The following is a 23,041-nucleotide window of genomic DNA, read 5'->3' as shown; positions in this document are numbered from 1 at the left end:
GAGAAGACAACCACACTACCAGCAACAAAAGTGGGCTCTCTTTGTATCCAGCAGCAGTGCGTCATGGCTGATGTGTGCCTTAGGATCACTGTTTGTGACTTGCTGATAAAAGATACCTGCATATCTTTCAATTCAGTGGCCATTCAATTGTCTTTTTCTAAGAGCTCCTTTCTGAGGGTTTCTTTTTATGATGCAGGATTTTGAAAGTAAACACAAGGCAGTATCTGCAATTCGCTTGTGGTGAGAAGTGTAAATATGTGGTTGGTAGCCGTTGTTACTAAACTGCTGTAATCAAGGAAAAGGTGGGGAGGGCTGACCCAGTAGGCCTTCCAGTGAGCAGGCTGGTAAATCAAGCCTGCCAGAGGAACTTCTGTTTGTCCCAGATGTGGCAGTTAAAGGAGGATGCAGGCAACAGCCACCTGGGGCTCTGCAAGGGGAGGAAGGTGTTGCAGTTGTGGCTTAGGGGTTATCGCTTGGCTGGTGCTACAGTGGAGCACTTGTTAGATGTCATTGTGTTCAAAATAGTAGTAGCAGGAAATGCAGTTGTTAATTGTGCAAGACATACTTTCAAATGTTTGTAACTGCATGAATTCTGGAGGGCAAGATCTTTTGTTCCCTCTTGCATGGTGGAAGTCCAAATATTCAGCAAAATGTTGGGGGATGAGCACAGAAAGCAAGCTGTCCTGTGAGGTCTTATGAATGCAACGCTTCTTACGAGAGAACACTGTTGGACATTTCTTCTGATTAAGTGGGACCTGGGTGGAGATGAAACCAAAGGAGTCAGATGCAAATGGATGAATGATTTCTTCCCCACCAATACCTGCTGCTTGCACCCTGATCCTGCGCCCCACTTCCTTCTATTCTGCATTCATACAGAAGGAAGTATTACATGTGGGGCTTGGCCACCAGCAACCAGTTGTGGGGTAACAAAAGTGAGAATGGCATTTGAATGGGAGGCACTCCACCGTGGGTGGGGCTTCTTGATCTACAGATCACCTTGTGAACAAGTGTTGAGCAAACATTCCCCCTTTATGGAGTAGACTTGATTCCAGTAGTGGCAAAAAATTTAGGAGCCGCCTGGTCATAACCTTCTTCAAAACACTTCAACATATGACTTCAGATGCCTGCAAGTGGCAAATGTTACCTGAAAACTTTACAAGTTTTTTTTATAAACAAAAGCAGTTGAAGCTCAGAAGTTTAAATAGCGTTAGAATATAAACTGTTTTAGTGTTCCATTTCAGATATTACTCTTTTGCTGACCTTTATATAAAACATTGCAAATGTGTTTTTGTTCATTATACCTGTATTGTGCAGCTAGTGATTTTTTTTAAAAAAAAAAACAAAAAACACCCATTGAACATACACTATTGTGAGGTGATGAAAGCCATACTCCCTTGGCAGGGTTGTGTGTGTGTGTTTTGGAGAGGGGAGAGCCACTTTTTTATACACAACTGTCTTAATTGCCCTTTCTATAAGAGTATACACATGGAGGGATGTCTGCTGTGAATGGGAATTTCACAGTGTACTTGCTTGACATTAGACCATGCCTATTTCGTAATTGTATATATTGTGGGGAAAGTATAAGTGGATTTTGCTGGATTAGCTTCATACATCCAGTGGTAGCAGCAGAATGCAGAAGGGGTGGGGTGGGGTTAGTACGTAAGAAGAGTCAAACTTAGGATAGGTAACTAGTTTTACTAAGGGAGGCTGGCAGTGTATTTAAGTCCAATAGAGAAGCAGGTGTGTCAGATGCTGGCAATTTGGTAATCCTCTGTAGTAGGCTGCATTCTGAGGCATCATCCTGTCGCTTGTGCCTCAGGGGCAGGCTGCTTGGCACTTCATCCCAGGGTAAGCTAGTCTTAGGAAGACATGCACCATGTTGCCTCTAACCCCCAGAGAAGCTACTGGATACTTTTAACTAAGCCTCTAGCAGAATCTCACTTCTGGAAGTAGGACTGTTCCTAATGTAACAAGTCTGTAAAAGTTTCCTTTGTGCTATACAACTGATGAGGATGTGGTTTCAAAACGAGCTTCAGTGTTGAAAGCCGTTTGTTTTTCTTGTAGAATTGGCTGTTAACAATTTCAAGATTGCAGTGATTACCGAATAAAAAAATGCTAGATTTTGTACAAATGTGTGTCACTGGCTTATGGGTGTGTCTTCTCAAAATTACCTTTTTCAATTCTTACAGTTGCGGGGGGGGGGGAGTACACCCTTTTTGAATTCTGTGGGTTTATATATGAGGACATAACAATAATTTGTTCCTTAGCAGGTTTTAAGATTAAGTAAATACAATCTCAGATGAACAACAACACATGACACATGACACTGTTCCATGATTTATTTAACAGAAATGAAGCCAAAATGGAGAAGCCATGTGTGAAAAACTGAGTACACCTTAGGATTCAGTAGCTTGTAGAACCACCTTTAGCATCAATAACTTGAACTAATCTTTTTCTGTATGACTTATCAATCTCCCACATCATTGTGGAGTAATTTTGGCCCACTCTTCTTTACAATGTTGGCATTTGTTTATGCACAGTTCTCTTAAGGTCCTGCCACAGCATTTCATTTGAGTTGAGGTCTGGACTTCAACTGGGCCAATGCAACACCTTGATATGTAAAACCAGAGAATTCAAAGAGGGTGTACTTTCTTTTCCCCATGAGTGTACATTGTGCGATTGCTGCTCAGTAAAGGACCACTTTGCCGCTTTGCTTTCCTCTCCCATTGACAAAGATGGAAAAAAGTGACTGAGCCACCTAGTTAACCGTCAAAAGGGAAATATGTTAACTATGCAGATAACTGCTTCTGTGCTGAGGCTGGTTTGACTTTGGAAAAGAATTCTGCACCATTTAATTTTGACAGCTACCACTGTTGGAACGTCAAGGCAAGAAGTAACCCATTTGTTTTCTCAGACATTCACACAGCAATTTCAGTATCCTAACACACCACTTGTCTTATTTTATTGCTTATGTACAAGAATACCACAAAGTGTAAACAAATCAAGGCAGACTTCCAACTATTTGCTTAAAATGTCATTGTTTTTGCTAGTAGAAACACTCCAAAGGAGAGGATAATTATTTTGTGGTACTAAAGTCCTTTGCAATTTGCAGGTACAACGAGCACCAAAAATAATGGCCATGGTTCAGTTCCAATAGCAGAAATCTTGCCCTGGCTACAATTCTACTAGATACACTTGGCAAGAACAATGTCCCAGTGAAGGTACCTTTACATAGAGTCGGCCTGAAGGACTGAACTTGGCAGTTGTAAGGTACCTGCTCAGCAATATCATTAATGGCTTAAATGGAGAAGCCAAGCTGGACAACTTGGTAGAGAAGAGGCCCATATGTTGAAGCCAGCCAGCTTCAAGGAGGTGATACTAAGTAATAGTTGTAAAAATATGATCTAGAAAAATATCAGGAAAACAGAACACTGAACAAGGTTTCAGGCAATTAATCCATTTTAATAAGCTAAATAGTCCTATTAAAATTTAGCATTTGGTTCATTTCCCACCCCCTTAGCTTTCCTATAAGTTGCAAATTCTCCTGCTCCCCACCATCACCCCTATTAAATGTCAAACTCTACAACTGTTTCCATCAATAATTGTGAAAGGAGTTGGGTGGTTGTCGTTTTTTACATTTTATTCCTAAATTGGAATTTTATAACCTTAAACCAGTGTAGACTTTTTCTCTGCTTGCAGTGCTTCTAGAAGTTGTCAAACCTTTCTGTACAGTAAATAAATCCTATTCCTTTTTAATACGTATACAAAAACTGACAGTCTAAAAAGATTGTTATCCTTTTCAGAGTTTTCATCCTGGGGGAAACATTTTTCAGCCTGTAGCATAAACACTACAAAGAAATCCAAACAGCCTACTTAAAAAGGGGGGGGGGGGAATCACATTTCTTGAAAAAGGCTCCTGTAGTACAGTGATAGGTACACCAACGTTTACTCGAAACAGCACAAGATTCCTATTGCTTATAAATAACTGATATCCACAAAGTAAACTTTCTCCCCTCACCCTCCCCTTTCTTCCCATTTAGGATCTGTGTTCCACATAGGTAACAGGCAGCCTACTGTTGCTTTAAGAAAGCAGTCGTTCTACTACTACAGATCAGGTCAAGCTATACAATTCAAAGGTACCTTTGCTTCTTTCTTGGTCAAGGAAGTAAGTTTTCAGTGTAAAGGCAATGCCAGACACAAGGCAACTGAGGATTTATCCAATCTGTATCTGTTTAAAACACAGACATTTTTAAATGTTGGAATGTCTATAGTTCAGGGCCTTCCAGAGCAGCCCCCTCTCTGTGGAAAGGCAAACAGTCTTTGAGTCTTCCGCCCAGAAATCTGTTGCTTGGAGCCTGCAGGAAAACAGCAGGCAAGGCACAGTGCCTGAACCCCTCCGGGCAGCAGGAAGAAGAATCAAGCTGGCTAGAAGCTGAATCCCACATGCCCTTTGCTCTTGCTGCTGTTCTCTTCCTTTCCAGGTTGAGTCGTTTGCCATTTACACCTTAGAAGTTGACAACATGTGCCTGGAACACACCATCCTCCTGGACCAGGTACAGAAAATGATAAGATATGGATTGTTACTACCCAACTAAAAGAAATTTTAATGCAATGAGATTTAATCAATCTATTTGTGGCAACTGTTTTAAGACACACGCTGTTTTTGGATGATGCATGTCAGTTCTATGTGCTTGAGACTAGAGGGGATGCTTTTAAGGCAAAATCTTGTGTCCAATCAAGTTAGGGATGTATCAGTTAGTTAATGGAAAACAGTTGTTGCCAGCCCTCCAACGATCCAAAGGGCAGGAGTGGTAGGGGCTGGAAAGGGTGTCCTGGAGCCTGGATGGCGTACTATAAATGAAAACGAAGAAGCTCCCTCTAGCTTGTGACCCTTTCAGTAAGAGTAGCCCAGAGGATTATTTCCAAAGTCCAGCATCTTGCATCTTCCACCCCAGGAGGTTCACAGCCTTCTGATGTTTCTCTGTTGCCTCTAAGCCTGGAGGCATAGAGCCCAAGGGCATGAGGAACCTGTGGTGGTCCTCCAGAGGCTTTTGATCTCCCAGCCCACATGACCAGTGGCCAGGGATGGTGAGAGCTGCAGTCCAGCAGCACCTGGAGAGCCACAAGTTGCCCCCCCTTGCCCCAGCTTGTGAACGGCTGTGTTTTCTCATTCAGCAAATGGCAGTTATCTTGGGGCAGCAGATTGCACAGACTAGATGTGTGACAAAATACTTTCCTGTATTGCTGATTTCAGTTTCACTGGGGTGACCCCAAATTTCTAGTATTACAGGAGAGGTCAGGCAGTTTTGTTTTAATCTACTACTGCAGCATTGGTTGCCATTCTACAGACACTATTATGTGCCCCAGCCTGTTCCTCAGTCTCCCTTTAGCCACTGCAGTGCTCTTCTGCACCCTCCACAGTATTATGCCCACTGCCTGGGAATCACCATTTTTTGTGGCAAGCAGAGTCTCCAGAGGATTCCTCAGAGGGGAAAACTCGATTTGGCTTCCCTACGTGAATCCCGTACAACCGTGACAAACATGCACTTATCCTGGTAATGAATGAATCACATAAGCTTGCTAGCCTCATAATGTTTTCTGGGCCTGACTGCTGTGAAAAGGCTGTTGCTTTCTGCAACCATGCACACCCCTTGTTCTGCGGCTGAGAGTATACTGTACCTCACAGGCTGGCTTCAGGGACTGGACAGGCTTCTGAGCAACCGGAGGCTTCTTTAAGCTGCCTGGCTTGCGGGCAACTGTTGGTTTCCCCCCCTCTGCGCTCTCATAGTCAATACCAGCCAAGGCATAATGCTGCCTTCTCAGCTCACCAAGGCGAAGCCTCTCATTCTCCAGGGTCTTTTCCAACTCTAGCACTTTCACCTGCAACAAGCAACATTCTCTGTTGAGCTATGGGGAGTGAGAAATATCAGAGACACCCCACTTCTTATGCAGCTGTTGAACATAGTCACTCTTGCTTAGTTCACATGTTATCCATAGATCTACTCCCATGGCCAGAGTGCAGGAATATTTCTAACTTGGCATCTCTACTCCCAGGTGGCCAAAAGGTCTCCCACTGCTGCCTTTTCTCCTCCTTATGCCTGGAATTGCATCCACGCAGCCCCACATGTGTCCCACACCTCATTTTCTCAACTGCCTTGTCTTCCGTGGCACAACTGCTTAGGCTTGGAGAATAGGGTCTGGGGACCAAGTACCGTATTTTTCCATCTATAGGATGCCCCCGTGTATAAAACGCCCCTTATTTTTGACATTATTTTTTGGGGAGGGAAACTAGTCTTACACATGGAAAAATACGGTATGTATAGCTGAACGAAGACACGCTGTTCTCATTTACCTCTGCTTCTCCATGCTCTGTTGTCTGCCCTGTGATATTCAAACCCTTGGCTGTTATGTGTTACTAAAACATTCACAGAGTCCACCCCTTGCTCAGCTTGTTCAACTGGTTTGGACCATGCGAAACTCTCATCACCCACAGCCATGCTGGTTGGGGCTGATGGGAGTTGTAGTGCAAAACAGCTGGAGGACACCAGCATCTGAAAGGCTAGTTGTGTTTCCAAGCTCTGCCAGCTGTAACTGACATGCTGAAATCAAGTCACTGTTGTGGGAAAAGGTAAGGATTAGAGCAGACAGACAGATCCAAAGAAGGGCTACTGGGCAAGGAGAGTCAGGCTCAACCTCTGTAGCCTTAAATACGGTGGGAGGAGGCAGCAACTGCCCATTCTTATTAAGGCTTGCTTTCAACTTGCTCTTCAGCAAACAAATCATGGCTTACATAACACCAGTATGAAACCCCAGTCTGCATGGCCTATTTAAAGATGTCCCATTGACGACATCTCATCCCTCAGATGCTCAAGGGGCAGTTGGCTCTTGTCTGAGAGTCACTTTGGGAACGATTAACCCAGCTTCTATTTTATACTTCCCCAGGAATCTTTTCAACACTTCCCCTGTTTTTCCAAAGAACCCAAACAGCACCTGTGTCTCCATTTCCTCCATCTTAAGTTTGATTAAGGACATTCCAGAGAAGTCCATGGTCTCTGAAAGGAAGAGAAAAGCAAGTTTGTAGAAACTACATATGTTTTCAGCAAGGACGTGGGGGGCATTTTTTAAAACTGAAAAGTCGCCACTTTCTGCTACCCTAAACCCAGCCAGCCCCTCACCAGTGTGTTCTTGCTTCAGTAGGAGTGTTGAGCAACTTAGTATGTAGCAGGAAAGACTGGAAACCTTCACCATTTTGAGCAATAACAGCATTTGGGGAAAGCCTTCTGTGCTATTGCACCTTTTAGAAAAGCCTCTTGCTGTTCAATAGAACATATTTGCCCCCGACACATCTAGTCCAATACACGAGGCTGTTCAATGAAGTTCTGCCCACATCTCCCTGGAAGTTGCACATGGCACCAAGCATAAAACTTCACAGCTATAAAAAGGCTAGGCAGGGGTTTTTAATATGCAAAATAACTCCTCTCTCATGAACAGCTTAGTAGTTTCTTTTTGAGAACCACAGAAGACAAGATGGGCCACACCAGAGGCCAGCCAGATGTCTCTAGAGGGGAAGCCCACAAGCCGGACAGGAGCGCAGTCACTCTCCCCCACCTGTGTTCCCCAGGAACTCAAGAGGCACAAGGCCAGCCCCAGAGAGCCAGCATGACTAGTCTCTATGGCTAGCTGCCTCCTCCTTCATGGAACTGTCTAATCCCCTCTCGAAGCTACCTGGCTTGGTGGCCAGCACCACATTTTGTGGAAGCAAATTCCAGTGTTTATCACACAGTGTGCTGTGTAACATAACGTAACTGGAGTCAGTCCAGTTCAGTGATTAAAGCACTGGTTTCACTCCAGAGAGACCCTCCCCTTACAGAGATCATCCAGATACCTATAGGAAGCCTGCAGGCAGAACCTGAAAGCAACAGCCCCCTCCCCACTTGTGCTTCCCTGCCACTACAGTGGTACCTCGGGTTACAGACGCTTCAGGTTACAGACTCTGCTAAGCCAGAAATAGTACCTCGGGTTCAAAACTTTGCTTCAGGATGAGAACAGAAATTGCGCAACGGCGCGGCAGCAGCAGGAGGCCCCATAAGCTAAAGTGGTGCTTCAACTTAAGAACAGTTTCAGGTTAAGAACAGACCTCCAGAATTAATTAAGTTCTTAACCAGAGGTACCACTGTATTTCCTTCGAAATGAGTCTCAATGGTGCCTTAATTCCTGGTAATTGCATTTTAAGACTGCGGCCTGAATGGGCCCAGGATAGTCAGTTACTCAGCCCAACCTACCCCACAGAGTTGTGTGGATAAATTAGGAGCAGCATGTACACCACCCTGAGTATGGGTAACAGTAATAATAAATAAATACAGTGGTACCTCAGGTTAAGTACTTCATTCATTCCGGAGGTCCGTATTTAACCTGAAACTGTTCTTAACCTGAAGCACTACTTTAGCTAATGGGGCCTCCTGCTGCCGCTGCGCCGCCGGAGCACAATTTCTGTTCTCATCCTGAAGCAAAGTTCTTAACCTGGAGCACTATTTCTGGGTTAGCGGAGTCTGTAACCTGAAGCATATGTAACCTGAAGCGTATGTAACCTGAGGTACCACTGTAACTCTGTCGGCCTTTCATATTAGCCCTGTTCTCCTCATGTCACACTTTCCTTCTCATAATTTTGCAAGCACCAGAAAGCCTTTAAAAAAGCATTTTCAAGAACGCAAGTCTGCCATTTCACGCTGCGTTTCCCACCTCCACTGCCATGCCCAGACCCCAGCAGCTCACCTTTGTCTTCAACCTGCTCTTGGCCTGACTTTGTGGAAGCCACGACATTGGCAGCCATTTCATTGACGGTGCGCGAGCATTCCTGGAGCTTTCCTAGGTTTCTGCTGTGCTTCTCGGCTTTCACCTGCCATCATCAAGAATATTGCTTCTTTCAAATCTTTTGCCAGGTGTAGGGAAAACACGAGCAAAAAAAGGTCTGCTAGTCCAACCTAAAGCTTTGAGCAGCAGCAGCAGCTTGAGGCCAGTTCATTTCAGAACCAGGACTGTGTACATACTTGTTACAGTAAACAACTTGGAGGCAGAGCTTAGGGTGCTGAAAAATCTCTGCTGTTTTATTTCCTAGTCTGCAGGTTAAGGACATAAGTCTTGTCCTGCTGCATCAGAGCAAAGGGCCATCTAATCCCACATCCTGAATGGAACTCCTTCAAGAGAAGTGAGCAAAGGCACTCCTCAAAGTGGAGGCATTCAGCTGAGCACCACCATTCCACAGTTGCTTTGAAATGGGGGCGTCTCATAAGAACATAAGAAGAGTCTTGCTGGATCAGACCAAAGGCCCATTTAGTCCAGAATCTTATTCTCACAGCAGACAAGCAGGTGTCTATGGGAAGCCCACAACAGGACCCAAGTACAACAACAACTCTCCCCAGCTGCGATTCCTAGCACCCACCTCAGATATTGGAGGTAGTACATATCCCTTATGGTTATCAGCACTGATAGCCTCAACCTCCTCTGTGAATTTGTGGAAACCAGTGAGGAGTGAAGACGGGGGAGAGAACTCTCCTTTGGTACCTTACACCTTCATCTTTCCCCCAGGGCCAACCTCTGATAACTGCAGCCACTCTGCAAAAGTAGAGAGGCGAAAAGAGAGGATTGGCAGTGTGCTTTTTTCTGGGTTCAGGTTAGGGGCCTTGAGAATGAACCCAGGAAATGCAAAAAGCTTCAAATGAAGATGGTAGCAGAGGAAAATGGTCCCCTGAGGGAACCACGGGTGGGGAAGCTTGCAGGCTTCCCACAGGCATCTGAACAGGATGCGACATTAGGTGGGCCATTGGCCTGATCCAGCAGGGGTCTTGCGGTGTTCTTATGAGTTACAGCTGTTAAGCATATTTGTACCTGAGCATGTGGTCTAAACCACAGAGCCTAGGACTTGCCGATCAGAAGGTCGGCAGTTTGAATCCCCGCAACGGGGTGAGCTCCTGCCAACCTAGCAGTTCAAAAGCATGTCAAAGTGCAAGTAGATAAATAGGTACCACTCCAGCAGGAAGGTAAACCGTGTTTCTGTACGCTGCTCTGGTTCACCAGAAGCGGCTTAGTCATGCTGGCCACATGACCCGGAAGCTGTCTGCAGACAAATGCTGGCTCCCTCAGCCTGTAAAGCGAGCGCCACAACCCCAGAGTCATCTGCAACTGGCCTTAACGGTCAGGGGTCGCTTTACCTTTACCTTTACCTATGTAGGAAGTTGCTTCTGCAAGGGGCTCTGGGCACACTAGAGCCTACTTTGGCAACAGAACCCTCACTCCCCTTTCTCATTTGAGATTTCATTGGATGTTTTTGGTACAGTTCTAAAAATCCAGAATTCCCAGCCCAATGCAAAGCATGTTGCTTCTGAGATGGGGCTGTAGGCATGTGACATGCACCCACTTCTGCACAGTTTGAGAAGAGTGCAGACTATTTTTCCTTCTGGGGTGATTACCTTGGAGGCAGCTACAAGCTGAGCTGTGCTGGCTGCGATTTCGTGCGAACAGACAATCAGTTCCTCATATTTGCCTGTGTGTAGGACAACTTTGTCCGCAGACTCTCTGAAGTGGGGAGCAAAAAGACAGGATTAGTGAAGCCAGGTGCGGCTCTGCATTCCCTTGTGTTTCAATCCACAAAGCAGGTGGCTAGGAAAAGGAAGCCCAAGCAATTGAGATACCTACACAAGCTGTGTCGCTCCCCATCCCACGGCTTTAGAAGCAGAGATGAGTCCCTCCGTCCAACGAGAGTTCTTGGCATAAAACTCCTGCGGTGTTGCTGCCCCCTAGTGTTCCATGAGAGAGAGGACACTTAGCTTTCACAATAAGGCTGAGCTTTATTTGGTAAGCAAAACATGCTTCAAAATGGAAAAGATGATGCAACTCTGCCTGGAAAACACACCCTCTGGTAGCTTCTTCAAAGACTGGGGTGGCAGGTGTGCTTACTGAAAGGTCACAAATGGGTAAACAAAGCCGCCTTATACTGTCAGGAAGTCCATCTAGCTCAGGGATTAGGAGGAACATGGTCTAGAACTCCCATCGGTCCCAGCCAGCACAGCCAACGACCAGGGATGGTGGGAGTTGTAGTCCAGCAACTTCTGGAGAGCCACAGGCTCACAATTCCTGATGGAAGTGGTTCCCCCAAGAGGAGGCCCTGGTGGGGTGCTTAATACAGGTCTGCAGCAAGAGTTGTTTTACTGACTCAGGAGAAGAGAGGGAAGAGGTGGGGTCAGGGGAGTTCCTTCTCAGCATTCTTTACTCTAGAGCAGCCTTTCTCCAACCTTGGGTTCCCAAATGATGTTGGACTACAATTCCCATCATTCCTGACCACTGGTCCTGCTAGCTAGGGATGATGGGGGTTGTAGTCCAACAATAGCTGGAGACCCAAGTTTGGTTAACCCTGCTCTCGAGCATGGATGGGGATCTTCTGGGCCTCCAGGGCTTGCTAGATTCCAACTCTTATCAGCCTCAGCCAGCATAGCCAATGGTTGGGAATGCAATAAAAACAGGTTCTTTTGTAGAGAAGGAAGAGGCATTATCTGAATAGCATTTGATATAGCTTTAAATGCTTCATAGAGGACATGAGAAAACAAACAAAACCATTACTTGGGAGTCTTCAATCTTAAGTAATGATGTGACGCAAGGAGCTGGTGCAGCCCACATTTCCAGGCTTCTCCCTGCCAGATGTTCAGTGCCCCCCCCATACTTTTCATGCAAAGGAAGAACATAAGGTCCAAAAAGAACAGCCTTACCCTTCCACTTTCTACTATCTCCTTCTGTAAATGTGTAGATGTCATCACAAGAAGCCTGATTGCCTGAAAGAGACAAAAACAACAAAGCACTCTGTTTAATAGAAGGATTTCCCTACAGCTTTAGGGATTCCAGTACAACAAAAAAGACCCTCCCCTCCAGACACAGTACAATACTTCTGAAACTTCCCTTAGTGGCAATGCTAGCCTGAAATAAAAGGTCATGCTGAATATCTAGAGATCTTGTTAACCATGCAGTGTTGAATACCCTCCAGAGGTCCAGCCATCTGGTAACAGCTGGGTTTTTCAAGTACTTAGCTGGGGCTTTAATAAATTACAAAGGCACTCACCTTCATCAAGTCTGTGCAAGAGTTCAAGATTCTGTGGGAAACAAAAAAGAAGATGCTTAACTCTCTCAAAGGATTGATTAAGCCCTAAAATTTGGAAATAACATTTTAAATGATGATGATTCTATTGTTGTTTGCATCTACACTACCAAGGGAAAACAGTTTAAAACCACTTTTTCTTGTTTCTCCCAAGGAACCTTGAAATTGATTCTCTGAGGGTGCACAGTAAACGAAAAAGCATGGGGGTGGTTATTTCACTCTTCTCTTTGTTGGTGAATTGCTTCAATTCTTTCGCCAGGGATCACTGCAATGCTGTTTGTGTTATGATATAAAAAGAGGTAAACAGCCAGCACTGCAGCACCATCTACTAGGTAAAGGTAACGGTAAAGAACCCCTGGGTGGCTAAGTCCAGTCAAAATCACCGATCATCTCGCTTCAGGCTGAGGAAGCCGGCATTTGTCCACAGACAGCTTTCTGGGTCATGTGGCCAGCAGGACTAAACCACTTCTGGTGCATGGAGGACCGTAAGGAGTGCCAGAGCGCATGGAAATGCTGTTTACCTTCCCACTACATTAATCTACTTGCACTGGGGTGCTTTCGAACTGCTAGGTTGGCAGAAGCTGGAACAGAGCAATGGGAGTTCACCCCATCACGTGGATTCGAACTGCTGACCTTACAATCGATAAGCCCATGAGGCTCAGTGGTTTAGACCAGTGTTTTTCAACCTTTTTTGGGCAAAGGCACACTTGTTTCATGAAAAAAATCACGAGGCACACCACCATTAGAAAATGTTAAAAAAATTAACTCTGTGCCTATATTGACTATATATAAAGTAATTCTCTTGAATAGGAATCAAATATACACAAAGAAAGTATTTTATAATTACTTTATTATGAAATAGTAAGTAAACAGAAATATGAAAAATTATAAAATACTTTATTCAGTGCGCAACCTGGGCCTGTTTGGCTGAACACAAAGCTGATATTCTGGCTGGAATCAAACGTTGCGGACCGTTCTCTGCTCAGCAGGGATCGATTCGCTGATCCCCGCTGAGCCGGCGGATGACAGTTCCGTCTCCGCACTGTGTGCGGAGAGGGAGATGTCAGAGCCCCGCTGCTCTCTATGGGGAATCGGATGAGAGCGGACCGCCTGTCCGCTCTCATCCGATCCCATCCGATCTGATCCCCACCCAGGACGGATGGAAAATAGGGTGGACACAGTCCGGCGCCCACCTAGTGGGCAAAAATTTGACATTATTTTTTAAAAATCTTTCGAATTTTTCAATTTCTCCCATGGCACACCAGGCAACATCTCGCGGCACACTAGTGTGCCGCGGAACAGTGGTTGAAAAACACTGGTTTAGACCACAGCGCCACCTGCGTCCCTTTACCATCTAGTGACAGAACACAGCATTAGGAGCCAAGAATATATTGAAGGGGAAAATAATCATGCACACCAACAGCATCTCCTTCCTTAGTTATCTATGGCAAAGCCTCTCCAGGTCTCTGGAACTACACTACACTTATTGCACACAAACAAAACAAAAGGCAGGCGAGCTGAACCATGGGAGAAGAGACCCTTCAGTAAAAAGGAATCACCTCTACAGCACAGCAAGAGGTTATTCATAGCAAAACAAACAGGACAACTCATGCTTCAGTTCAAACGCTGAGTGCTGGGGGTTCAGTCTGTGCCAACAATATTATGCAAATCCACATGCTCAAGGCAACAAACAGTGGATTATTGCTTTTTATCCTCACAACAACCCTGCAAGATTAGCAGCTTAGATCAAGAGAGATAACTACTTTCCCAAATATACCTTCCATATATACCTTCAGGGTGAGCTTCATGGCTGAAAAGTGATTTGAAATGTGATTGTATTGAAAACTCTTTGGATAAAGAAATACAGGTAGCAGATAAGAATGTAAGAACAGTCCTGCAGGATCAGGCCAAAGGTCCATCATAGTCTTCCAGCTCTACAATATTGTTTCTGAGGCAAGATGACCATAACTCATCATCATTATTATTACACTTATTTTTTTCAAAATCTCCAAGTGGTATTCCAAGTGTGCTCTCTCCAGGTCCCTGGCAAAAGTCTTTCCTATCTGTGTTATCAGAAATTCTTTTTTAGCTGGAAGTGTTGCAAATGAAAAAGAAATGTAGCCCAAGTATAAACTACATCCTTGTGGATCTTTGATCCTGCAGACTCACCTTTCATTTACTTCTAATTTCACACCAGAACTCTCTATTCTGGCCTGATTCATCATTTCCTGCAGAAAAATCAAACAGAGCTTCATTCAGTCGGGCATCACAACAGGCCTGTAGTTGGGGTCTAATTGACAAAGGTGCCCCTGGTCTTTATAGCAGCCAGCAAGATGCTTCAAAGAAGCTGTTAAGCAGGACAATGATGCCACCCCCACCCCCTCCATTTAGCTATTGGGACTAATTGCCACTGACATGCTTCTTTCTTCACAAACATGCCCAATTGCCTTTTAAAGCCACCAACCAACCACTACATCTTGTGGCAGCGAAGTCCACCTATTAATCATTTATCTGGGTAATTTATATTTATTTGTTTCATTTAGGTAAATTATATACTGCTTGACACGTCAAAAGAAAAGTGCTAAGCAGTTTACTGCATCCTAAAAATATCACAAATAACAAGTCAAGCAGTTGTGTATTGAGCGGAGTTGTACTCTCCTTTTGCCACTCAAGTACATCTTCACCCATATGACATCTGCCCATTTTATTAAGTTCAACCAATGCTATTTTTCTAGAAAAAGAGGTTCTGAACTGAGTTCCGTCTGCAAAAAAGCCCTGAGTTCAACTACAGTGGCACTTACTTGACTGCCCACAAGTGCTGTTAATTAGGGTGGTGGGGAGAAAGGACAGGGTCTACTTGGTGCAGCGGAACTCCCTTCAGAACTACAAAAGGCCTTCAAACATGTCTTGAAGACTTATTTGTTCAGTCTGCCTTCCTTTAATGTTTTTATGCCCCTGATTCTTGAATCCTGGTAGTTGCTTACTATTCTGGTTTTTTTTTACCACTCAAATGTATTTCAAGTGGATATGCTTCAGCTGCACACGGCCTTCCCTAAAAGGTTGACTATTAATAAAACAACCAACCAAACAGGTTCATCTCACCTCTATCCTCCTGACCGCGTCTTCGATTGCAGCAGAGGTGGAGGCCATCTCTTTGTCAACCATGTCGCCCAGTTCTTCTTGCCGGATGTCTAAGCTTTGGGGTCTCAATTCCTGGTCAAAAGAGAAAGTGAGTCCTTAAAGGGGACACTTGGCTCAAATGGAAAAGAAGAAGAAGAAGAAATAATTTTGTGTACCCTGCCCAACTGACTGGATTGCCCCAGCCACTCTGGGAGGCTTCCAACAAAAATACAGCAAACAACTACTACAACAACAACCAACATTAAAAGCTTCCTGAAACAAGGCTGCTTTCAGATATCTCTGAAAAATTAGATAGTTGCTTAACTCTTTGACATCTGCTGGGAGGGCATGCCACAGGAAGGGCACTACTGCCAAGAAGGTTCCCTGTAACTTCACTTCTCACAGTGAGGGAACTGCCAGAAGGCCCTCAGTGCTGGACCACATTGTCTGGGCTGAACGATGGGGGTGGAGACGCTCCTTCAGCCATGTAGGGCTTCAAAGGTCAACGCCAACACTTTGAAGTGTGAAGATCCTGCAGTCCTCCATTCAAGTTTTTTGGGATTCCAACTCCCCTTAGCCCCAGCCAGCATGGCCTATGGCCAAGGACAACGTAGTTGAACAACGTATGGAGCGCTGCAGTTTCCCCACCCCAGCATTACACAGCTAGCTGCTCTTTTACTGAAAGAAACCATTAGTCAACGGATACAAATTATAAGGAAGGAGGTTCCAACTAAACATTATGAATAAGTTCTAGACAGCGAGTCACTCAACAGTGGAATGGACTCCCTTAGAAGGTGGTGGGCTCTCCTTCACTGCAGGTTTGAAAGAGAGGTTAGATGGCCATCTGTCAGCGATTCTTCACTTGCGATCCCTGCATTGCAGGGGGCTGGACGAGATGACCCCTTGGACCATCCAACTCTACAATTCTATGTTTTGCCTCCTCACTGCCATGGCCAAGTTAGGGAAGTGTAGAAGTACACTAATAAGCATAAATTGTGAGATTACAGAGTTCCCCAATGGATTTCCCCACTCCATTCCTCAACTCTGTTTACCTGTCCCAGCTGAAGAAGTCCCAGCAGCCTCTTCCTCACATCTGCCAAATCTGCTTGTCGGAGAGACTGTTTGTCTTTCAGCTTGCTCAGATAGTCCAGACTCTGCTGCCCACAGTCCCTGCAGGTTTCAGTCAATTCTGGCAAGAAGAAGAAAATAAAATAAAAATTACACACATACAAGGGAAACTAGCAATTACACACATACAAGGGAAACTAGCATGACTGTGGGAAGCTCAGGAATAAGCTCATTTTTTAGCTTTCATTGGAGGAGCTACAGGAGAAGCATCTCAGAACAAATATGTGGAAGTCCTGAGGCTCAGGGTATGCTTTGGGAATAACAGATATTGCAGGGTTGTGGGAGCTATGAGGATGTTGGCCTGATCTGTAATCTGGATAAGAGCCCAGTGCAAGCCTCAAGGAAGAGCAGAGTTCATTACACACATCAGAAATATGGATGTTATTCTTGCACATGACCATGTTTGTGTCTCCTTATCCCCATACTAAGTTCTAGGATTGTCACCCAATTACAGAAGCCTTCAGTGCTAAATTTATGAGTTTAGAGACTGATGAACATGCTCAAATTTGCACACAGTAAACACACCTCCTCTGTTTCCAGGGGCCACATGCCAGCAGTAGGCAAAAGTGGGCAAAGGAACAAATATGTTTTTTTCCCTTGTATGGTAGGCTTGTTTCTACACATTCATGCCTCTCTCTCTCTCTCCTCCCATCCAGGTACGCAAGAAGCATTCGCAGAGATCAAGGGCACATTCCAGCCAGGCAAAAGTTGCCCCTCCCCTGTTTAGAGGATGCATGAATGGATTGAAGAAGAAGAAGAAAAAAACCAGATAGCAAAGAGGCGCTTGAAGTCTCCTGGTCCTTACACACTGGGTTCCAACCATTTCTAAAAGCCAGGTTTCGCATTCAGGAAAATCATGTGAAAAGAGTTGCATCACCTCTGACTTCAGGGGTGGGGGAAAAGAACCTTTGCAAATTTACTCACTGTCTGCATGATCTGTGGGCGCCAGGTGGGAAGTGGCACTGCCATTCACAATGGTGTCTGCAGTCAGGTGGGCAAATTGGGCCAGAGCACCAACCAATCCAGTGACATCTAAGAAATGAAGAGAAATACCAAGATGGAAATCCAGAAGTGGATCACAGGGATAAAACCATCTCATTTGAGATAAGCCCAGAGTGGCAGCATTCAGCTAAGCACCACAAGGAGCAGAGACCCTGAAGGTTTGTCCAGGTTAAACGTAGGTTAACCTCAGTCCAACTCTTCCCCCAGCTCTTCTCTCTTCTAACCCCACTGTAGCTCTGAACTGTGGCCATCCCATAAGAACATCAGAAGAGTTCAGGGGCCAAAGTGCTCAAGATCACTATCTTTGTCATTTGGTCCAATTTCATTTTATACACGAATACAGCAGCTCAGGTTAAACAGGGCTATGCAAGTGTCTGGGTTTAGTACAGTTCAAGGTATTTTAATCTTCTGTTTTGAAATAACAATTTGTAATTGTTTCAGTTCAGACCATGGAACCCTTTGCAATTATAGACTACACATCCTCTTCCTCTTGATATGTTTTATTTTTGACTCCGCAAATCACGCAGCTGTTTCCTATACTTTATTGGCAATTGTGACAACTTCTTGTTTTTTTATTTAAAAAACTATTTTCTTTCTTTTTTCTGTAACTTGCTTGTTGTTATTAAAATTCAATGCAAAACATTTGAGAAGAAAAAAGAAAAAAGAATCAGAAGAACCCGGCGGCTGGTTCAAGCCAAAGGTCCAGCAACCTGCTTCTCACAGCGGCCAGCCAGGCGTCTCTGGGAAGCTCACAAAAGGACCTGCCACAACAGCAGCACTTTCCCCACCTGCACAGGCTGAACACCTCCAAGACTGGGTAACTCGTGAGCACCTTTTATTGACTCCATCCAAACCCATCCCACAGACCAGCACTCCCCCACACCCCCCCACACAGGCTTCCTGCTTAGAACATAGCTAAAAGTGCAAGGATTAAAAATCAACCTGAAGCTTTACCACTTGGTGAAATGTTCCATTAGTCACCAGGCATTTAGCTTTTCTTTTTTAATGAGGGGGTCAGCGGGGGGAGAAACATCTGAAGAAACAACATTTGTGATGGCAGAAGAGGCACAATCTGTCTTCGCCAGCGACACCAGAAACCTACACTCCCACCCTGCCCCACAAGTACGAGAACTGCAGCGGCAACCCAGCAATGTTTACCTGCCGGGTTGGACAGGTAGCGCCCATGTCCACTTTCCACAGTGTTCACTGACTCCAGTGCTGCTTGTGCGCGGCTGACGAGGTAATCTGCAGAGAGAAAAGAAAGGGCAGAGAAGGAGGCCTATGGGAAAACAAGATAAAATGGACTCTCGTGCAGGTGCTTTTTGTGCCTTAGAAGCAGAGCCAGCTCCAGAGTGAAGGAGCCTCAGCTGCCCAGGTTTCCCCTGGCAGGCTCCCTCCCTTACATCCCTGAAAGGGGTTGTGGGGCTCAGCCCTGGTGCGATTCCTTGGCAGCGGCAGTGCTCCAAGACAGGCAGACAACCAGGTCTGGGGCAGCTGCCATTTAAATGTCTCACAATGGCCTGAATGCAGCATCACTTGGGGCATTGTAGGACATAAAAAAGGCAACTCTCTCAGGTTGCTAATTGGAGCATGGAGTGGGGGCTGGATTTGAGAGGAGGGGGCTAGGACAGGCATCCCTGGGAGGGCCTTGGCCACTGCCTCAGGATTCTGAATGATGCCAGGCTTGCTTGAGAGGTTTACTCAAGGATTCCTGGGCTGTTAAGAGGGACAGGAACTTGCTCTTCTTAAAAAATAGGTTAAGAAAAACAAAACAAAGCCAAGCCACTGTCAGACTCATCCATGCCCTTGGACCTTTAGACCTACCTGGTGAACTGGTGCATCGGATGTGCAAAGGATCGTCTAGCTTGGCAACGGCGTCCTGAATGATGCTCTCAGCCTCCTTCACTGTCCCTTGCAGGATGCTGAACTGCTCCTCCAGGAGTTTCTGCTGCAGGTTCTGTTCCTGACCTTTCTGTGGGATTGGCCCAAAGTGTTTAAGTTAACAGTGCCCTCCCGGGACCCACATATTCACTGCTCTTTCATGATCCAGACTGGGCAAAGGGGAGGCCTACAGCGCTGCTAAATGGCTCCCTCTCTCCATTGCTCAGCCCGCTGTTTCCCTTGCCTTCCCTAACCAGACAAAAGCTTTCCAAGGCTCAGTTGTGCCCAGTGTCTTTTGGGGACTGGCAAGGAGGCTAATGGCAGGCGGAGCCAGAGCCAATGCATTCTAGTGTTGCCCCCGTTCTCATACTGACTCCTGTAATGGCAGTACTGGGAGGAAGGGGCCCTTCCAGACATCCTTGTTGTGCATTCATGATGGTTTGTGCTCATGATAATAGAAGGATAGTTATACATAACCCCATTTTCAATACTGTTCACACCTACAAAAGTTTCAGGGCAGACATCCTGCTTCATTTCCAAACAGCGCATGTCCTGTAACCTTCTGCAGAAATTCCTGTAACTTTTCATGCCACAAATGTTCTAGGGGTCCTTTTGCCTCACTTTTGTTGCCCTACAGTGCAGGAGCGCCCCTCAAGACAACAGGAATGCAGGAGCGCTGGGGAAGCATCACAGAATGGCTAATAAAGCGGAAAGAAGTGTGGATGGTCCGGTATAAATTCACCACTAATGCTCTATTATTGTGTCAATGACATGTTTCAGAATACTCTAGCAAAAAGCACCATTCTGGAGCAGCCCTGGGGAGGAGGAAGCTGATAGCCAGGATCATCCCCTGGGCAGGGTGGAGGTAAGCAGGCAGGAGAGGTCTGGCCAAGCACAGAGCGAGCTGTCAGGGCAGCATCCCACACACCCGATCGACCAGCCTCCGCTACCAAGACTTTGTTTCTCCCTTGAGTACCTTTTCCAAGAGCTTCCCTTGCAGCTCCTGAACTTCCTTTGCTCTCTTCTCTGCTTCCTGGCTCAAGAGCAGCTCCTTTTCTTGGATCAGGCCCTTTGTCGAGATGAGCTCACAGTCCTTCTCACTGACCACTTTCCTCAGTGTCTCCTTCTCGGCCTGGAGGGCTTCCAGTTGGGTGTTGAGGTCTGAACCGGCCTGCATGGAGGACAAGCAACCTGCTGGCTCACAGCTTCATTGCCCAGCTCTCCCGCTTCAGCTTGGCCCCACCCTCTCAATCACCTCCCCCTACTAATGCGGTTTTTCACATGCTCATTGTCCTCTTCATGAGGTAATTTAACCTAAGATGACTTGGGTGGGAAGGCTTAAGAGGAGTTTCTTCCACCTAAACCACATGACACTGCAAGAGGCTTAACAGATGAAGGATTTGAGTTATAAACCTCAACTTTTGGTGAGTTTGGGACAAGAAAAATGGGCTATTTTAATCCCAGCTGGTTATTATCAGAGTCTTCCAACAATTTGGTGCTCCAAACAAACACCAGTTTGAGCTCCTCTTCCATCCCCACCCCTTTTCCTTTTTACATCATGGCTTTTTAGATTGTAAGCTTGTGTTATTTCTAATGATTTCCAAGCTGCTCCATGAGCCTTTGCAACTAAAGAGCTGCATATAAATGCTATGAATAAAATGAAAAAACAATAAGCAATAAACAGTCTAGTATATGGGCACATCAAAAGCATGAGATGAGCTTCTCTAGAGAGTAGTGGAGAGGGTTCTCAGGGGAGGCGCAACCAAAGCACCCTTAACATTGGGAGAGTGCAAGATGGGCCTCCTAAGGCAAAGGACTGCACAGCAGGGCAGCAAAGTGGAGACAGACGCCTCATGGCTTTTTGCAAGACAACCCACAGGAATACTCCCACTGCTATTTTATGAGAGCTCCCTACTATTTTATTTTATTTTTAATGCTGGCTTTTATTCCGAGTGGATGCTGTTTTAATTTGATTTATTTCAGGATTGAAATCCCGCTTGACTATACCTACATGTGCTCAAGGCAGCATACAAAGTTACAAAAGATACATGCAGTCAAACTTTGAAACAACAACATACAAAAGCAATATAATACACACACACTATATATAATTTAATATAGTTGTCAGCTGACTTCAAAGTTTTCTAAATTGAAAGGTGTCTTTAAAAAAAAGTTATACATAAATCTAACTCACAATGCATGGAGTTCTTTTGAACTAAATCATACTCAGAGCAGACCCACTGAAATCATGCCCATTAACACCAATGGGTCTACTCTGAGTATAGCTAACATGGGGTATAACCAATAAGGAGCTGTCCTGTATAAAAAAGGTACCTCTCAGTGGCTGATACATCAGAGACTCCTCAGTAGAGTATCATGTGGGAAGGGGAAACCACTGCAAGATTTTAACCCTCAGCCCCACAAACAACACAGGCCACAAACGACCCCAGCCTGCATACCTGCTTGGAACGGCTGAGTGACTGCTGAAGCTGAGCCAATTCCTCTTTCTTAGATTCCAGTTCTCTCTTCACCTGCTCCATCTGCAACATATGATCTTCTAACTACACAGAGGGAATCAAAGAGAAAGTGCATCCTTGTAAAAATGTCCAAACTTTTCAGATGCCTCTGAGCAAATCAAGGTGGTGTGTGACTGAGCTCTTAACACCACTGCATTTCGCAGTGCACCTAACTGCGCCCTCCAATATCTCTTTTTTAATGTCAACAAGGGGGGAGCAGCAGGAATCAGGGGCCTAGCACTACAAACTTGGGACTCAAGCTTGCTGAGCCATCCCTCAATTATGTCCTGAGCTGCGCCCAGTCTCCATGGTCACATTCACCCCATACCGTTAAAGCACATTTAACACACCCTGCTTCTCCCCAAAGACTCCTGAGACCTGTAGTTTACCCCTCACACGCCTACAATCTCAGCACCCTTAACAAACTACAGTTCCTATGATTCTTTGGGAGAAAGTCAGGTGCTTTAGATGTTTAGTACCAAACATTATCTCAGCCCACCCCTAGATCAAAACAGCTCCTCAACAGTTTCTGAATAGGGAGCCCCCTGCCCTGTTACAGGGGAAGAGAGATCAAAGCAGCAAACCTTCATTTCTGACTCCCGTTTGACTTGGTCCATCTGGAAGGCCAGCTGCTCCTTGACTAGGGCAACCTCCTCTTGGCTCTGTTGGGTAACTGTCAGCTGCTTGGCCGTGTCTGCATTCTTGGTATTAAAAAACATCAAACATATTTTAATCATCACTTTGAGATTGCAGGGATAGTCTGTATGGTGCCTGGGTCCCTTCTAATTCCTGGGGCCCTGGATCCAGCGAGTACCATTGTTAGTATAGCAAAAGAAGTTGCTCTGTGCCTGAGGACAAATGGGTGGTAGTGAGAAAGACAAAAAGCCAGAGTTGTGTGTGCGAGGCGGGCTAGAAGCAGGCAGAAGCCAGAGACTTAGAGCCATGCTTGACCACTGCTGGAACCGAAGGCTGTGCCTAAGAGAGAAGCCAGCCCTTGTGGATTATGAATGCGGAGGTGACGTCCCATCTCCTCTTGCATGCAAATACCCAATGGAACAGTGTGGGAAGTTGGCAGCCAGCACTGTCATTACCTTTCTCAGGAGCTCTGCATGTGTGTTGATCAACTCATTGTGCTTCTCCTTCAACTTGATGTAGCGGGTTTCTGTGGCGCTGGCCTTCTCTGGAAAAAGGAATGAGATTGTCATGAGCTGCATTCTCAGTCCAACTATTGAACCTTGGAAGCCATGGTGGG

The 23,041-nt window shown here is 45.5% G+C and overlaps 1 protein-coding gene across 1 annotated transcript in view; it reads right to left on the bottom strand.

The window, feature by feature from the left end:
• Positions 1 to 2,324: 2,324 nt before the first annotated feature.
• The window catches only part of HIP1R (huntingtin interacting protein 1 related), a 65,747-nt gene continuing 45,030 nt past the window's right edge, over positions 2,325 to 23,041 (bottom strand). The window contains exons 15-32 of the mRNA XM_081175489.1: positions 22,881 to 22,969; positions 22,374 to 22,490; positions 21,733 to 21,834; positions 20,250 to 20,444; positions 19,217 to 19,364; positions 18,551 to 18,637; positions 17,315 to 17,422; positions 16,315 to 16,451; positions 15,245 to 15,355; positions 14,312 to 14,370; positions 12,107 to 12,137; positions 11,760 to 11,822; positions 10,693 to 10,793; positions 10,467 to 10,572; positions 8,773 to 8,896; positions 6,991 to 7,052; positions 5,680 to 5,880; positions 2,325 to 4,544 (exon numbers count right to left, since the gene is read on the bottom strand). Coding sequence (XP_081031615.1) covers positions 4,506 to 4,544; positions 5,680 to 5,880; positions 6,991 to 7,052; positions 8,773 to 8,896; positions 10,467 to 10,572; positions 10,693 to 10,793; positions 11,760 to 11,822; positions 12,107 to 12,137; positions 14,312 to 14,370; positions 15,245 to 15,355; positions 16,315 to 16,451; positions 17,315 to 17,422; positions 18,551 to 18,637; positions 19,217 to 19,364; positions 20,250 to 20,444; positions 21,733 to 21,834; positions 22,374 to 22,490; positions 22,881 to 22,969 — 1,880 coding nt within the window. The 3' untranslated portion in view covers positions 2,325 to 4,505. The remainder of the gene's footprint in view (positions 4,545 to 5,679; positions 5,881 to 6,990; positions 7,053 to 8,772; positions 8,897 to 10,466; positions 10,573 to 10,692; positions 10,794 to 11,759; positions 11,823 to 12,106; positions 12,138 to 14,311; positions 14,371 to 15,244; positions 15,356 to 16,314; positions 16,452 to 17,314; positions 17,423 to 18,550; positions 18,638 to 19,216; positions 19,365 to 20,249; positions 20,445 to 21,732; positions 21,835 to 22,373; positions 22,491 to 22,880; positions 22,970 to 23,041) is intronic.

Source organism: Podarcis bocagei (assembly GCF_964188305.1).
Source record: "Podarcis bocagei genome assembly, chromosome: 16".
Classification (NCBI taxonomy): Eukaryota; Metazoa; Chordata; class Lepidosauria; order Squamata; family Lacertidae; genus Podarcis; species Podarcis bocagei.
Note: the sequence above shows the minus strand (reverse complement) of the source record. Positions and strands in the feature narration are given on the sequence as shown.